The 18,291-nt window shown below is 36.1% G+C and overlaps 1 protein-coding gene across 1 annotated transcript in view; it reads right to left on the bottom strand.

Moving 5' to 3' along the window:
• Smp_152280 (hypothetical protein) overlaps positions 1-17,062 on the bottom strand; it is a gene marked incomplete at both ends in the record, with an annotated part of 43,580 nt that extends 26,518 nt beyond the window's left edge. Inside the window, 3 exons of the mRNA XM_018793018.1 lie at positions 1,619-1,686; positions 16,181-16,578; positions 16,978-17,062. Of these exons, the coding sequence (XP_018647573.1) occupies positions 1,619-1,686; positions 16,181-16,578; positions 16,978-17,062 (551 nt within the window). The remainder of the gene's footprint in view (positions 1-1,618; positions 1,687-16,180; positions 16,579-16,977) is intronic.
• Positions 17,063-18,291: the final 1,229 nt, after the last annotated feature.

Genomic DNA, 18,291 nt, shown 5'->3' with positions numbered 1-18,291 from the left:
CTAGACTACCATGGAAAACCTGAAAGCACTGGATGGCCGTTTCGTTTTATTGTGGGACTCCTCAGCAGTGCAAATCCACGATACAGTGCTTCCAAGTTTTCCATGGTGGTCTAGCTTCAACTGACTCATGATTTCAACTATAAAAATACTGAAATATCCACAAAATCCCTTCTGATCTATAACCGTATGCTCACTAGTGGCTGGTTTCAAGAGATATTTCCTGCAGTTCTAGTGCGAAGCAGTGACTGGTGGATTTCAACCACGTCCGTTGTGAGATATCAACTCAATGAAGACAATTGGTGAGTGGTTGCTCAAACTTATAATTAATTTATCAAAATTCTGGAACATAAAGAAGCTATATTTGAATTATGCATCAACGAGTAGTTTTCTATGACACAGTTAGCAGAATTATAGTGTAGTGAACGAGAACATAATATCTTGGTAAAATCTGAGAACCATACAGTAAATAATTGATTTGCAAAATGTCAATCAATTGTATCAGACTTGACTGATACGTCTTCCCACACCAATCACTCTCTGATCTCGTTCACTTCTTTTCGATCTTCTTAACCTTCTGCCACCAGGTATTTCACATTCGATTAATGATACATACTACTTATATCTATCGACATCAGTAGCGCACACTATAATAGTAATAATCATTTACTCAATAAATGAATTCTTGTAAAATTCAGTCCGATTGGAAAGTGGAAAGTATATCAATAAAGTTAGACGATATTTTTGTACAACATCACAAATTGGCTCAACTCGAAAATGTAAACTTCTAGAGTATTGACATGGTAACTAAATGTTTTCTTTCACTAAAAGTGATAGAATTATTTCATTTACATGATGTAGAACATGAATGTAGACATAATCGTACCGGGTTACATTTTGGTCCTTCCTGTTCTTTTCCAAGTATTTGCCAACAGTAACTAATCTTTTTTTAAACATCCGATTTTCAAACAACAGCTTGCAATTTCATACTTCATCTCAGCTACTACGATTTCTTTAAACTTCAGAAAGACAAGCAGTTTGGATCATTGATGTTTACAATTGATTGACCACTGGGTGGTGATCAATGTCGTATGTGTCAGGTCCTTATTAGTGCAAATTGAATCCTATCGACCAAGTTGCAATGTGACAGTTAGTCTGGGTGACTGGACATTGAGTGTACTATTTCGAGATAAGGTGGTTGTTGAAGATAGTCAACAGGAAACCCTGGACCCATGTTTCATTCTACTTTGCACTCGTCAGCAAAGTGTACCTGTAATCTTAACGGAACTGATATTCCCTGACAGATTCGATTCCATGTCATCCGGCTTCAGAGTCAGAGACGTTGCCACTGAGCTATTCAGGCCGCGACTGACCTCCCGTAGGGGTGAGATGTATTTACAATTGATTGATCTCTGGGTGATGATCAATGTTATGTATGTCAGGTGTGTATATAAACATTCATTAAGTAAATTAATCACATTATTACTAATCTGTAAAGCAGATTAACTCTAAATCGATCAAATCGACTTATTACAACAAATTAACCATTACAGTATTGTTTCTGGAGGTAAACTATTTAAATTGAAATAAAAGCACTAATGGGTTATTCAAAGTAACGTACCTAATTGGTTGACTGCTATGAAGTTTTTGACCAGCAAATGCAGTCAGTGTATAACTGACACCGTATAGCTAGAAAAAATATACATATCAAAGGAACAAAGAGAAAGCGAGGAGATGTAAAGAGAAAGAATGTTAAGCAACTGAAAAATTCAGATCATTTCTTTTCAATATAATTTATATCTTTCATAGTTGAAATCATGAGTTGCATCTACGTGGATGCGCACTGCTGAGGAGTCCCACAATAGAACAAAACGGCCATCCAGTGCTTTCAGGTTTTCCATAGTGGTCTAGCTTCAATTGACTGATGATTTCAACTATATAAAATTACTAAAATATCCACCAAACCCCCCTTCTGCTTCATTTATATATTGACCTTTGTGAATATGATCTTTAATACAGTAATGTTAAATGAAAGTAAAGGTCATTTTAAGGGTCAGATTACTGAGGGGAGGTGTGCAAACTTTTACGAATGTGACGATTTGGTTGACTGAAATAAATTTTGATGTCTTCAAAGATATCCCTGAAACCTATACGTATGTTAGTATAAAGTTTAATTATTCGTTTTCCAGGTAAATGATTAATCATGATATAGGGTTATCACAGTTTAAATTGATATCAAGAATGGATCAATGTTAGATCACTATAGAAGATCTGGAAGCAATGGACAGCTGTATCATCCTAGTATGGGACTCTTTAGCAGTGCGTATCTACGATCACTCACGTGGAACTCGAACTCAGGATCCACGGTCTCGCACGTGAACGCTTAGACTCTAGAGCTATGAGCAGGTATTCAACAGTCTTAATGGCTGACTTCAGTCGATCCATGATTTTGCACAACTGTTCATCTATTGTCTGAGGTAGATAACTGTCTCACACCCGACACGAATTGAACTCCAATGGTTGCGGCTCCACTCTAGAACTCCAGGAAATCCAACTTCAAGCTATTCACATAAGGAGTCCCATACTACGACAAAACAGCTGTCCAGTGTTTCTAGGTTTTCATTGGTGGTCCAACATTGATCCCTTCATGATATCAATCTATGCTTAACAATTTCCAAAACCCTATACTGATTATTATCAGAGCATTGGAATCATTTCTTATACAGACACTTGTTTAGAGATGATGGAAAAATTATACCTAGGTAATTATTCTTTAGATTAATAATCTTATATTATTAGAGGATTTATTATATACCTTTCATTACTACTAGTATAGAGGATTTCTGAAATCGCTAATTAAACTTTGTTAGACCACGATTGAAAACCTGATAGAACTGGACTACCGTTTCGTCTTAGTATGGAGTCCCTTATCAGAGTACATCCATTTTTATGCGACCGGGAATTGAACCCAAAAATTATGGGCTCGCGCGCGAACGTTTAACTTCTAAACTATTGAACCCTCATCTATTAGCGTTACTATCGAACTTTGATCATGTGAATTATAATCAATTGTTATGCTTTCCGCCTCTCTCACGCGGGGGGGCGCTGTTGGAGAACTATGAGCAAACGGTTTTCTTCAGAGTTTATCGCATATATGACAATAAACTCATGAAGATGAACTATTCATTGATATAGATGTAGGCAATACACCACTAATTCTGTCACTGTTATTTAGCTTAAGATATTTTCATTTCTTGACAAAAGACAAAGCTGATGAAATCCTACTTATCGATTTATTTCTTTTGATGTTTGATATAAACAAAATGAAAACATTGGGTCAGTTTACCTATATTGAGTAAAACTAATGACAAACAAAAGTCTTTGTTCTTTATTATATAAATAACAGAACATTTGTTCTGTTTTCAATGCAAATGTTAAGGTAGATTCATTCATCTGGAAAAATTATATTTAATAATAGATTATTTTACAAAACTGTTTAAGACTTTAAATTGATTTAGTATTGTTTGTTTGTATCTTCCCATTGATGGTTTTGGGATTGCAACTGGTTAGTCTCTTATTGGCCATATGTGCATACTGTGTGTATTGCCTCGATATTGCCTTAATTCACAAGCATTGTAAGCAAAGATCGATAGTGGCTGGCAGTGGAATCCAGTTTGACGCGCGTCACTTCGTCCTATTTGGGACTCGTCAGTTGGATGCACCTGAATCTCAGAGTTGATGTTTGCTCTGGGACTTAAACCCAGTACCTTTCGCTTCAAACGCCATCGTGTTATCCACGCAGCTACTGAGTCCTGATAGCCACTTGCTTGTGCAATGGGGTGAAGTTTGAATTCACTTAGTATTGTTTGTTTGAATCTTCCCATTGATGTGGATAACGCGATGGCGTTTGAAGCGAAAGGTAATAGGTTCGAGTTGTAGAGTGAACATCAACTCTGAGATACAGGGACATCCAGCTGACGAGTCCAAAACAAGACGAAACGCGAGTCCTGGATTCTACTGCTAGCCACTATTCATCTTTGTTTATAATGTTTAGGACTTTGCTGATGTAAATAGGTGAATAAAATGATGAAGCTTTTATGATATAAGAAATTACTTTTTTACATGTAGTTTATTCACAAGGTTTAATTGGTAATAACATGCAGAGGAAAACTGAATTAAAGGATAATCGTTGAAGAATCAAGGTTTATTTTGTATCTTTTTTAACCGAAACAATTTGTTCTGAGTAGAGAAAAATCAATTCAGATGATAATACAGAGATTAAGAACGTGCCTAAAATAGGTGATCACTGGAAGTTTGAAAGTACTTGGTAGCTGCTTTGTCCTACCATCGAACTATTCAACAGTGCCTATCCACAAATCCACCTCAGATCGAAATCAGGACGTTTGATCTTGTCACGTGAGCTAACCCTCTACACCACTAAGTCCTAATCCAGTGATGTACATTTCCTTACTTCAATCAATTTTCGATATTGCACGACCAACTTAAATTGTTTTCAGTGGGTAACTGTCTTACACTTGACACAGTTGTACTCCATTGATCAGTGCTTTTCAGGGGAATGTTTAAATTAAATTCTTTAAATTAATGACTAGTGAGTATATGATAACCTTCAGTATATGGTGTTTGTAGTGATTATTGAATGGCATTGATGTTGCTAGCTGATTAGTTATTAGTGTAATGTCAGGTAGAAACAATTATTAACTATTACGATGTAGTTTTCACTAAACATTTAAAGATGTATAAGGTTGTGGAGTTTGTTGAGTTTAAATAGATATCATGAATGGATCAATGTTAGACCACCATTGAAAACCTGGAAGCAATGGGTGATCGTTTCTGACTAGTATGGGACTATTTAGCAGTGCATATCCACGATCACACATGTGAGACTCGAAATCAGGACCTTCGGTCTCGTGCGCGAACGTTTAGCCTCCAGATCACTAAGTCAGCATCCAACAGTGTTAGTGCCTAACTTCAACCAATCTGTGATATTGCGCTACCGTCCACCATTGTCTTTATTGTATGTATTTACGCATATATGATTGAAGTTTTAAGCATTTTATTTATATCCCGATTCGTTAAATAGAATACTTCATCAGAATTTTGAATATTTAACAAAGGTAATAAGTGGTGTTGATCATTGGTCCAATTTTTCGATGATAATAGAAATGGAAATGATGAATTGGTATATCTTGGGATTGAGGCTTTGTAATGGGCTTACGGTATTCTCTAATTACGTAATAGACAAGCTTACTCTAATACAAATATGTTCTGTGGCAGACTCAATAGAACAAAGAATGAAACCATGACACTTTTTTTCTGAAACGGAAGTCGAAAACTGAAATGAAACAGCTCTGTCGGTATAGTAACATCCAATGACCCGATGCGACACAACGAAACTGTCAAATTAGAAATGGCAACAACTAAATCAGATGACAGCTAAAGTGATTTCTGAAATATGAATTAGAACAGTGTCTTCATGGTTATCCTTTAGTGAAAGAAACAACGTGTAGTACTTAAGAAGCCAGATAATCCGAGCCCTCTTACACACAAATATATCAAGCAGTTTCATCGTAGTTTTCATTTGAAGTCATTAAGAATAAAATTAATGTTTTGTTTCACTCTATTTGAGAATTTATTGTAGAAAAACCTATTTACGTATAAAGTTGGAATTCATGATGAATTATGGCGAGCTGTAGAACAATTAAGTAATTCCTCTTGTATCTTAGACCAAACCATATGGAAGAATTTATCCGTATTGATACAAATAGTTTTGTTATTCAATCTTTATGGAGGTGATATTAGCTAACATTTTTATTGTTTCCTGCTTCATATTATCATCATTTTATATGTAGAGGTCTCTTTCCTTAATCCCAACAGACAATGATTTTTTGAGATAAGATGGTGGTTGGAGTTAGTCAACAGGAAACCCTGGACCCGGCTTTCGTGCTACTTGGCACTCGTCAACAAGGTGTACCTATAATCTTAAGGGAACTGATGTTCCCTGACGGACTCGATCCCGTGTCACTCAGCTTCACAGTCAGAGACGTTACCACTGAGCTACTCGGGCCGTGACCGACCTCCTGTAGGACTGAGATGTAATCACAATTGATTGATCAATGGGTGGTGATCAACATAGTGCACGCAGTGCTGAGCCGCCTAGACTAGTGGCCATATTGCAACTTGATCGATAGCATTCGATCAGCACTAAGAAGGACTTGACACGCATGACATTGATCACTACCCAGTGATCAATCAATTGTGAATGATTTTTTATTGTGGTTTGTGGGCAAACATTTTTGAACTATTGTGACTATTAAACAGCCATTGACTCTCTTATATAAGCCAGATTAGATACAATGGTTATAGATATCTATTTTATCTAATGAAGTTTATTCGTCCATATGGCTGAATGGAATTTCGGCAATAGAGTTGATGTCAGTTCGTGATGAAAACTTTAATTCTAATTTCTAACGCTAAATCCGGATCCTAATTGCTCACACTAATCTATAACCCTCTGTTGATCCCTAGCATGTAGGTGAATATTCTCAATATCGATTTAGCATCGCTCTAAGGGTATCCATGAATTATAGTCTTACCATGGGTCAAAGTTTATTCCTTCATTTTGGCAGCATCTATTGTTGTGAGTTTCACAAGTTAGTCTACCAAAGAAAATTTTTAGCGTAATTACATAATCATTAAACCTTTTTGAAAATATCCGATAAGAGGTAAGTATTTCCATTTCATTTATACTGCTTGATGTAGCATAATCCAGGTTGAAGAAATGGTAACCATCGAAACTATTTTATGAACTGTCATTAAATATGTAATAAATAACTGGATCACCATGTTCTGATATTTTGTTTACTGTAAGCTTCCAGGTGAACCACTAACTATTGCTATGCATCTTATAATTTGCATTTAATCCATTGTCTACATCTTCCCCTTTTTCACTGCCACTTTTGGCCTGGTTGTGCATAGCTATGATGTTCTATATTATGATGTGATGCAGATTGGTTTGCCTTTATATAGAGCCATCTGTGCTTCAGATAATAATGCTAAAAAGTTTGGCTGCTTTATTTTCCGTTAGGACTCAAGGTATGAAATCAACGGGACAAAACGGATGAAGCGTATGTTAGCCTTCACTCAAGGTTAGTCGTGTCGGTGTTAATATATCATTGGCCATAGTCTAAGACACTAGACTATAGTATACTCAAAGTAGAGAGACTGTTATCAGAATTCTGATTACCAAATCACCTGAGTGATATTTATTAACTTTTCAAATATAACACTCCATAACTTTAGAATCAACATCATGAACCTGATTTGTCTACCTATATACCATATACACAAAGTACAGTATGAAATAAGATGACAAAAATTTTAAATTTTATAGATGAGATCATGAGTCAGTTGAAGCTAGACCACCAAGGAAAACCTCGAAGCATTGAACGGCCACTTCGTCCTATTGTGGGACTCCTCAGTAGTGCGCATCCACGATCCCGCCTCACGAGATTCGAACATAGGACCTATCAGTCTCGCGCGCGAGCGCTTAATCACTAGATCACTGATGATGTTGATGTCTAACCCCAATCAATCCACGAAATTGCGCGGCGCGAGAATGGTAGGTTCTGGGTTCAAATCTCACTAGGCGGGATCGTGGATCCGCACTGCTGAGGAGTCTCACAATAGGACGAAACGGCCGTTCAGTTCTTTCAGGTTTTCGATGGTGGTCTAGCTTCAATTGACTCATGATCTCATCTATAAAGTTACAAAAAAATCTCCACGAAACCCCCTTCTGATAAAAATTTTATAATTGTTACTTTTCGAGAATCATCTTCATTCGGTTGAATCGCAACTGACGACGGTGATGATGTAGGTATCTGAAATCATTGAAATATAAATGACAATGAAGTAACATTTTATCAACTATACTATTATATATTGGAACAATTTGTTAGTACATTAAAAATGAAATGTGATTTTATAAATGACTGTTATTCAATGAAAGAAGTACTGATGATAAACAGGAAATTGTGAACAAAATTGTTTACCATAGTTACCTATTAAATAAATGAAGCCTAAACCAAAAAAGTATGTTATCTTTTGGAAAAGATGTAATATTTAGGCAATTACCTCACCATCACCAAAATCTATTGTTGGTACAGAAATTGAATAAACTTTTAGCTCAAATGGATGATTTTGGTGGAGCTCCATCCTTTTTACTTGTTGACTGGATAACTTACTACTAACTTTATGCTACTGATGTTGTCCAGAAAGACAGTGTAAACTTCATGATTAAATATTCTAACTCAGTGGATCAAAATGCCATCTGAATGACGCTGATTTGAACGCTAGTCTCAATAGATATTTACCATGTGAACTGAATTTTAATGACACCTCATTCCACATTAATGTATATCAATGGTTGATAAGCTTTTATTGAGCCAAAATTCACTGAAATAATATTAGTTCATATGCAAAGGAAGGATGGTTTAGGGGCTATCGCATACGATCATCAATCACTGAGTCCTCTTCACCAACTTCAGTTTAGATAACTGGATCGTATCATTAGCGCTTGCACTTAGCGTGTAGTGCATCTTCAAGTACAGAATGAATCGGTTAATAGGGAAAGGATACGTGAAGAATAATAAAAATTATTTTCACTATTTTTATTATACCCTTGATTATATAAGATCTACAAAATACCTGATTTTAAAATGGTCTATTAATGATATTGGGAAAATACAACTACTCAAATAGCAGAAGGGGGTTTTGTAGATATTTGAATAATTTTTATATAGTTGGTTGAGGTCAGACATCAACACCGTTGGATGCCGGGTCAGTGGTCTAGAGGTTAGGTGCTCTGGCGCAAGACTGATAGGTCCCGGGTTCGAATCTCCCGAGACGGGATCGTGGATGCGCACTGCTGAGGAGTCCCGCAATAGGACGAATCGGTCGTTCAGTGATTCTAGGTTTTCCTTGGTGGTCTAGCTTCAATTGACTAATGATCTCAACCATATAAAAAATTACTCAAATAACATTTCATGAGGTATATATATATATGGTAACTATCTAAGGTGAAGGAATCCCCTTAAACAATCGGAACTAACTTGTTACCTTCTATCTCGACGTGTATTATTATAAGCTTACAAATAAGTTATCAGTAAGACGTTTCATAATTGTTGGTGATCGTATCTAAAACTTATTTACAACTAATTCAAAGATCAAACTCAACCAGGTATCAAGAAGTCGAATCATTCTATCTCAGATCTTATCAACAATTGATTTAAGCTTTTGTCTCGGAGTGAACATCAACTCTGGGATGCAGGTACATCCAGTTGACGAGTCCCAAGTAGGACGAAACGAGCGTCCTCGATTCTACTATTAACCAATATCCATCTTTGCATATTAAGCTGTTGCTGTTTAAAAATCATATCGATTTCATGAAATCAGTTTCTAATAAATAATAATGACTTATTTTAAGTAATCTTTCACGGTTCTAGAAGATGTTATCATTTGTTAACAATAAACGGGTGATTGCCAACTTATGGTATTTAGCTTATAAGACGTACTATTCATATTAGCAAAAGGAACAACTGTAAAGAATGTAATAACTATAGTAAATTTTGTAAGCAAAGATGGACAGTGACTAGCAGTGGAATCCACGACGCGCGTCACTTCGTCCTATTTTAGACTCGCCAACTGGATGTATCTGCTTCTCAGAGTTGATATTCACTCTGGGACTCGAACCCAGTACCGTTCGCTTCAAACGCCATCGCGTTATTCACTCAACTACTGAGTGCTGATAGCCACTTGCCTGTGCAATAGGGTGAAGTTTAAATTCACTTTATATTGTTTGTTTGAATCTTCCCATTGATGTATAGGACTGATCAATTCACAAGTCTATTATTGGCATATGTGCGTACTGTGCGTATTGCCTCGATATAGCCTTAATTCACAAGAATTATAAGTACAGTTTGCACATAAGCCAATAAGAGACTGACCAGTTGCTGTGCTGCAATTTGTTTGGTTGGTTTATAAACCAAGTATGTTTGAAATCAATGATTCACATAATAGAGGTTGTTATTCGTTTTCTGAACCCAAGCATAAGGGCTAGAATGAAAAAGGACCAATAAAGACGTTAGGCTGCTCATACTGGTGGAAGTTCATTTGTTTGGGATAGTTCCAAGATTGTATAGATTGTATTTCGGTTGACGAATAAATCGTAATAATTCACTGACCTTAAAGATACATCAGTTACGTTTGAATTAATGCTGAATATGACGATGATTATGTTGCTTAAATACCTTGTATATAATATAGTGGTTATATAGGACAATCAAATATCAAAGCTATAGGTCCTGTAGGGCCAGTGAAATGTCACTGAACTCTAGCCAAATAATTTAGGAAGTCGGGTCACTAAATATCGAACAGATCATCGATCCCCGTCAAGCTCAAGGACAATCAACACGCATCAGTTAATCATACGTCATGGACTGGCCCCGTGCGGTAGTGGTTCTACTTTCACTGGTATCTACTTTAACTAATATATTCCTGTAATAACATCCTTTGTGTTATACAGTCTTCAGAGCATCTATGGTCCCTTTGATACGTCAGTGGGGCAATCCACGTAAAGTGCTGATCACGAGGTGTGACTTCGAAGTCAGTTAGTTCGTCACCATTCTCGTCTAACTCCAGTAGGCCTCCAATCATTCAACATAGATCATCAACATTGTTGAGTAAATTACAAAATGAATAAATTATCGCATCATGTAATATTCCAATGTAAATTCATAAAAAGGCTTTTTAGTCATATCTTATACATTTTATATTCTTGTTTATAATCTATGAAAGTTCTACTTGCGTGACTACTTTCCCCCTATCTCACTCACTTACTCACCTTCTCTCTCTCTCTCTATATATATATATATAGAGAGAGAGATACTGAGATAGAGTGTGAGTGAGATAGATAGAGAGGGGGATAGAGAGATTCTTATATGCTTTTATCCAAAATAAAATATTATATTAGGCTTCGAATTTCACCTCATCAATAGGAATGTACTTATCTCGAGCCTTAAGTGTTTCCTTATTGTCCATGTTATATATATATACACTAACATTTTCCATAAATCATCCATACACTCTAATAATTGAAAGTATTCATCTATTATGACCTTTGTTAATCGTTTTTAATTTATTCATAAATCATTATATTACTTTTAAGTGCTATAAAGTAAACTTTTAAAAAAAGGGGGAAAGAAAATAAAGTAGATAAACTTAGCAAAATTCATCATAATAGCTTAATTATACAAGCTTAATCGAATTAAATCATATTAGAATATACTACTTATATAAGTTCTCATTTGGTTTGTTTTATTAAAAATGATAAAATATGTATATAAACAAGATATGCGTTTTGTCCTATCTCGGACTCATCAATTGAATGTAGCTGAATCTTAGAGTTGATGATACAAGCAAATAATATCAAGTGAATTTAAACTTCATCCCCATTGCACATGTAGGCGCCTGTTAGGATTAAGGTAGGTAAGAGGATATTGTGATAGTGTTTGAAGTGAACAGTACTGTGTTCGAGTCCCAGAGTAAACATCAATCCTGAGATGCAGGTAAATCCAGTTGGCGAGTCTCGAATAGGACAAAACGCGCTTTCTAGATTTCACTGCTAGTCACTGACTGTCTTTGCTTATTATGTTTGTGAATTAAAGTAATATCAAAGCAATACGCACGGTATGAACATATGCTAATGAGCAACTGATCAAGTTCAGCACCAAACACCAATGGGAAGATTCAAGTAAACAATAACAAATGAATTAAAAATAAATTATTTCAATAGCTAAGATCATGAATCAATTGAAGCTAGACCGCCATGGAAAACCTGAAAGCACTGGACGACCGTTTCGTCCTAGTGTGGGGCTCCTCAGCAGTGCACATCCACGATCCCACCTCAGGAATATCGAACTCAGGACCTATCAGTCTCGCGTGCGAGTGCTTAACATTTAGACCACTGAGACGGCTTATGAGCCGACTCATGATCTCAACTATTAAAATTTCATTATTACCATTATTTTCATTATCAAAATTAACGCACTAATTAATTGTAAAAGGTTAACATATCAATGAACAATTTCTGATATACGATCAATGATGTAAACAAAGAAACAAGGGGCCTTAACAAACTATGGAAGCTATTTTTGTTCCTAGTTTATTCTACAGACTATAAGCTTTCATGTGATGTATAATTTAATGTCATAGCCTTTTCTATTCCAAAGCTATTGTACTTTAAACGTAATTCTTTTGTACTCTATTTTCTACTCTAATCCTTAGTTTTGGATATTATTGTATTTTCTTAATTGTTGTACGTTGTGATCTGGTTAATCATCTATTCATTCGTTTATTTTTTTACACTAATCTGAAATCAAGAACCAGACCGGAATGGGGAATAAATCTAGTAATGTTCTAGTTGACTTGTTTTCTCTCTCGAGCGCGCGTGCTTGTCAGCCGATCAGGTGTTAGAATAGTTTTCGTCTCTCTACCCTAAGCAGTTGGTCTCATTTCGAACTCACACATACTAGCCTCAAGGTTAAGGCAGTCAGCCTATCGCGTCCCTATCTTAATCTAGATTAGACAAGTTATCTTCTGCACAGGAGTGGGTAGACAGATCAAGGACGTAACAGTTAAGTTACATTTTAACAGATTAAATATTATACTATGTAAACTATATCGATGCTGAAAGATCATCTTAATGAGGTTAGCCAAAAATTAATTTTCCTCTGTCATAGTTTATCTTAATAATTTGTTTTTTGTTACCATTCATATAATATTCGCACTGTCAGAAATTTTACATCATATGTTGGGTTTTGATCGAGAAGCTTTGGTCATTATAGGGTTGTTAAAATTGTTGGACTGTATTAAAATCATGAACCGATCAACTTAAGAATACCGTTGAAATCTTGAAAGCACTGGATGCCTGTTTCGTCCTAGCATGGGATTTCTCAAAAGTGTGCATCCATGACTGTTGGATATCGACTCAGTGGTATAAAATTTAAGGGTTTATGAGTAAGACCGAAGGTCTCGGATTCGATTCTCAATTGAAGGACCGTGGATGCCCACCACTGAAGAATACCTTACTAGAATGAAACCGCCATCCAGTGCCTCCAGGTTTTGAATGATAATCTAACGTCCATATGTTCATGATTTTAATCAAGAATATCTTTAAACCTGGTATCTCAGTGTAGTAAACAAAACACGGGTGGGGACAGTCAGTTGTCTCAATTTGACTGTTTCTTCTGCAAATATCCATCCATAGTCTCTGATTATAATTGTTCATTCATTTTCGTACCGATTGCGTGCCGTTCCCGTTATCACCTTAACAATCTTCTACTGAAATACATTCAATGTCCGACCATCACCATATACTACTTATGTGGATATCAGTAGCCCACAACACATCAGCAGTTATTGATCACAATTGATTGATCACTGGGTGGTGATCAATATCATGCGTGTCAAGTCCTTCTTTAGTGCTGATCAAATGCTATCGATCAAGTTGCAATGTGGCCACCAGTTTAGGTGGCTCGACACTGCTTGCACTATGTCCTACAGGAGGTTGGTCGCGGCCCGAGTAGCTCAGTGGTAACGTCTCTGACTGTGAAACTGAGTGACACGGGATCGAATCCGCCAGGGAGCATCAGTTCCCTCAAGATTACAGGTACACCTTGTTGACGAGTGCCAAGTAGCACGAAAGCCGGGTCCAGGGTTTCCTGTTGACCACCTCCAACCATCATCTTACCTCAATATATGCAGTTATTGATATACAACTTGAAAGATACCCAGTATCTAAGATTTTTCTTGGATTTATTCAATTGTTTATGTAGAATGATTACTCTTTGAGTCCATTAACGTATATATAGAGTAAAGAATGTGACCTTATGCATAATTGATATTTATCTATTGAAGCATAATGGCTACCAATTAGACTGTCAATCATCCTTTCACATAAATAAATTCATAACGAGTGGTATCTATTATTTTATTGTTTCAAGATATATTATACTATACTTCAGCATGTTTTAATTTACTAAAATCCCATATACAATAAGTTTGCCCTTAATACATAAGTAAATATCGACCATTCTCCTCCCCATTTATTTTTATACAAGATGTAATAGTTGACTTCATGAGTTGAAATAAGCTGGACCACCATAGGAAACTTGGAAGTACTGGACGACCATTTCATTCACTCCCCAGCAGTGCACCGGGCGGAGTCCTGGATTCGCACTGTTGAGGAGACCCCACCAGGACGAAACGGCCGTCCAGTGCTTCCAGGTTTTCCATAGTGGTCTATCCTGATGATATATATTGAGTGGTCACCAGTTAGATGTTGGCAGTTCAAGAATCGACATCCAAACAATGATCATTCTTTTCAATGCATATTAACATCCATCACAATGTCTCTGATTGTAATACTTTGTAAATTGTACGACGAAAGGTATTAAACCTTTCATAAGCGCGTAAAAGACAGGTAACTTGTTGAGATATGTTGATAGACTCCGCCCCATGCACTACTGAGAAGTCTCACAATAGGATGAAACAGCTATCCAGTTCTTCCAGGTTTTCCATGATGGTTTAGCTTCAATTGACTCAAGAAATCAACTAATAAATTACTATAATATCTACAAAATCCCTTTTTACAAAATTATCGGCGAGACTATAAGTTATGGACGACCTTTGAAGGAATCTTGGGTGACCTTGAGAAATGTTAGCCAATCAGTAAACAGTCAGCATAGAGTAAAAATATATAATATACAAAACCAAATTATTAAAGTGGATACACTTCTTTTATATGGTCCAAAAACTTGTCAAAGTTAGAAAAAGATTGAAAGGTTCCAAAATCGTCAAGCATAAGGTAGAAGAACTCATCCATATGGCTCCATCATAGTTGGTCTCTGGAACCATTGATAAGGTCACAAAAGCCCTCTCAGCCTCGACCACATAGCTTCAATATTGTTTGTGTGTACTGCGGTTGTGTAAGTTTATCATTTTATTATGAATATGTCTCTCCAATACTCATAGGTTCAGTAACATCTGCGATTATTGCAGCCAATAATACTGATGCTTTTATTATACAGCTCGCGGAAACTTAACAAAACGAAACTCTGGAAGAGGTGGAAACATTCAAGTACTTGGGGAGCATCGTTGATAAACAAGGAGGATCGGATGCAGATGTAAAGGCGAGGATTGGCAAAGCAAGGGCAGCATTTCTACAATTGAAGAACATATGGAACTCAAAACAACTCTCAACCAATTTCAAGGTCAGAATCTTTAATACGAACGTCAAGACAGTCCTACTGTATGGAGCTGAAACGTGGAGAACTACTACGGCCATCATCAGGAAGGTACAAGTATTTATAAACAGTTGTCTACGCAAAATACTCAACATCCGTTGGCCGGATACTATCAGCAACAGCGTTTTATGGGAGAGGACAATACAGCTTCCAGATGAAGAGGAAATTAGGAAAAGACGTTGGAAGTGGATCGGACATACATTAAGGAAATCACCAATGTGCATCATGACTCAATCCCTAACTTGGAATCCGAAAGGGAAGCGGAAAATAGGAAGGCCCAAGAACACACTACGCCGGGAAATAGAAGCCGATATGAAAAGGATGAATAGCAACTGGAAAGAACTGGAAAGGGAGGCTCAGGACAGAGTTGGATGGAGAATGCTGGTGAGCGGCCTATGCTCCTCGACGAGGGGTAACAGGCGTAAGTAAGTAAGTAAGTAAGTCACGGAAACTATTATAATATGCCTTAGTCTCCATCTGGATCGAGCAATAAAGGTTCCTATTCTAGCAAACGTCTTCCTTCAACATATATTACATCGAAGAACAACATCATGGTAGTCTGCACAAGGTCTACAAGTCGTTTAATACCCACAATTACAAATACAGGAACTTCTTAGTAGTTTCATTTGTGTGTAACCGCTTAATTGTCAAGTCTTCTCTATAATTCTCTATGAACCGATCGTACATAAGCACCAGGTACTGAAATCGGCGCCGTGACCTTGAAATCCCTAAAACGCTTCTGATTGACTCGTCTATAAATTATAGTCTCACCAAATTATCAAATATAAATCATCATAACTTACATTTATACGAAATGGAAATGCTAAATCACCATGTTTACTTAATAATTTTGTTTGAAATGGTAATAAGTCGGTTTCTTTTAATGTTTCCGAAAATATTCCATATGGATCATCATTTGTTATTGTACATGAAATTTGTTCATTTGAATCAGTTTTACGTTTTGATGATAAACGTTTAATTTTTTTCCATGTTTTATTCCATTTCTTATTTGTACCTTTAGTATTACTATTATCATCAAATGGATGATTAGGCCATAAACATTTTGTATAGAGTAATAATTCTTTTTGAAATGTTAATCCTAATACATCTAAATCATCACGACCAAAACGATATGAACATGTGAATATTAGGAAGACATATTCTGTATTCTTTACATCTTGGGTCATAGTAAGTATTCCATCTAATGAAAAAAAGAAATACAAAAAAAATATGAAGATAACAGAAGATGATGGGACATAAAAGTATTCTGACGGTCGTCTGATAGATCTGGACAAATGAACTTTTGGTTATTTGATTTTTTTTTAACTGAAATGTTCTATCATCAGCGTAGAGGTTTGTGGAGATTATTGATTTTTATTGATATCATGAACCGAACTTTCTAGTACGTCTATTGAAAATTGCAGTACACTATGGAAAACGTTTTACAATATCGTAAGTGGATCGATGTCAGGGATATGTACCACTGAATCACAGTCCAATGGTCCAAGGATTAAATGTCCGCACGTAAGATCAAATTTCTTAGGTCTGATTCTCTACTGTGGGGTCTTGGTTGCCTAATGTGAACGAATCAAACGTCTACATACATCTAAATCATCACTACCAAAACGATAAGAACATGTAAATATCAGGAAGACATATTCTGTATTCTTTACATCATGAGTCATAGTAAGTATTCCGTCTAATGAGAAAAAGAAATACAAGAAATACAAAAAAATGTGAAGATAACAGAAGATGACGGGACATGAAAGTATTCTGACGGTCGTCTGATAGCTCTGGACAAATGAACTTTTTTATCTGAGACGTCCTATTGTAATGAACGAGAACACTGGTGGGGGGACAATCGAATGTATTTAAGCGCAAAGTACAGACTATCTCATTAAATTCTGATAATTATACAATGAACAGTTAATTGGCAAAATAATCATCAATTATCTTAATCTTCACTGTTCCTTCTGTAAATATCGATCCATCTTCTCTAGTTTTTATTGTTTGTGCATTTTCCTACCAATTTTGCTTCATTTCAGTTCATTCTTTATCGGTCTTCTGCCAAAATACATTCTATGTCTAACCATCACCATATACTAATTATATGGATATAAGTAGACCACACTACACTATCATCAGCACAGAGGTTTGTGGAGATTATTGAATTTTATTGATATCATGTTCCGACCTTTGTAATATGTCTATTGAAATTTGCAGTACACTATGCGAAACGTTTTACAATATCGTAAGTGGATCGATGTCAGGTATATGTACTACTGAATCCCAGTTCAACGGTCCAGGGATTAAGAGTCTGCATGCAAGATCAAATTTCCTAGGTCTGATTCTCTGCTGTGAGGTCTTGGTTGTCTAATATGAACGAATCAAACGTCTACTGATCCCACGTTTTCAATAATTTTCTAACCTTGGCTGCCTGCTTGAATATCCGGGCTACCTGTTCCTAACATCAATATATCTCAACAATTTACCTGTCTTTTGTACGTTTATGAAAAGTTTACTACCTTTCGTCGTACAATTTACAAAGTATTACAATCAGAGACATTGTGATGGATGTTAATATACATTGAAAAGAATGATCATTGTTTGGATGTCGATTCTTGAACTGCTAACATCTAACTGGTGATCACTCAATACATATCATCAGGATAGATGAAGAAATAAAGAAAGGAAACTTATTGAAATACTTTGTGCTGAGAATTTTATATTGTATCAAAAATTTAATATTGAATAAACCCACTAATAATAATGATAATAGTAATGATAATAATAATAATAGTGAACCCAACAAATTTCATGGTAATTTTAATAGTTGAGAACATGAGTCAATTGAAGCTAGACCACTATTGAAAACATGAGAGCACTGGACGGCCGTTTCATCCTATTGTGGGAC

The sequence above is a fragment of the Schistosoma mansoni genome, chromosome 1, assembly GCF_000237925.1.
Source record: "Schistosoma mansoni strain Puerto Rico chromosome 1, complete genome".
Classification (NCBI taxonomy): domain Eukaryota; kingdom Metazoa; phylum Platyhelminthes; class Trematoda; order Strigeidida; family Schistosomatidae; genus Schistosoma; species Schistosoma mansoni.
Note: the sequence above shows the minus strand (reverse complement) of the source record. Positions and strands in the feature narration are given on the sequence as shown.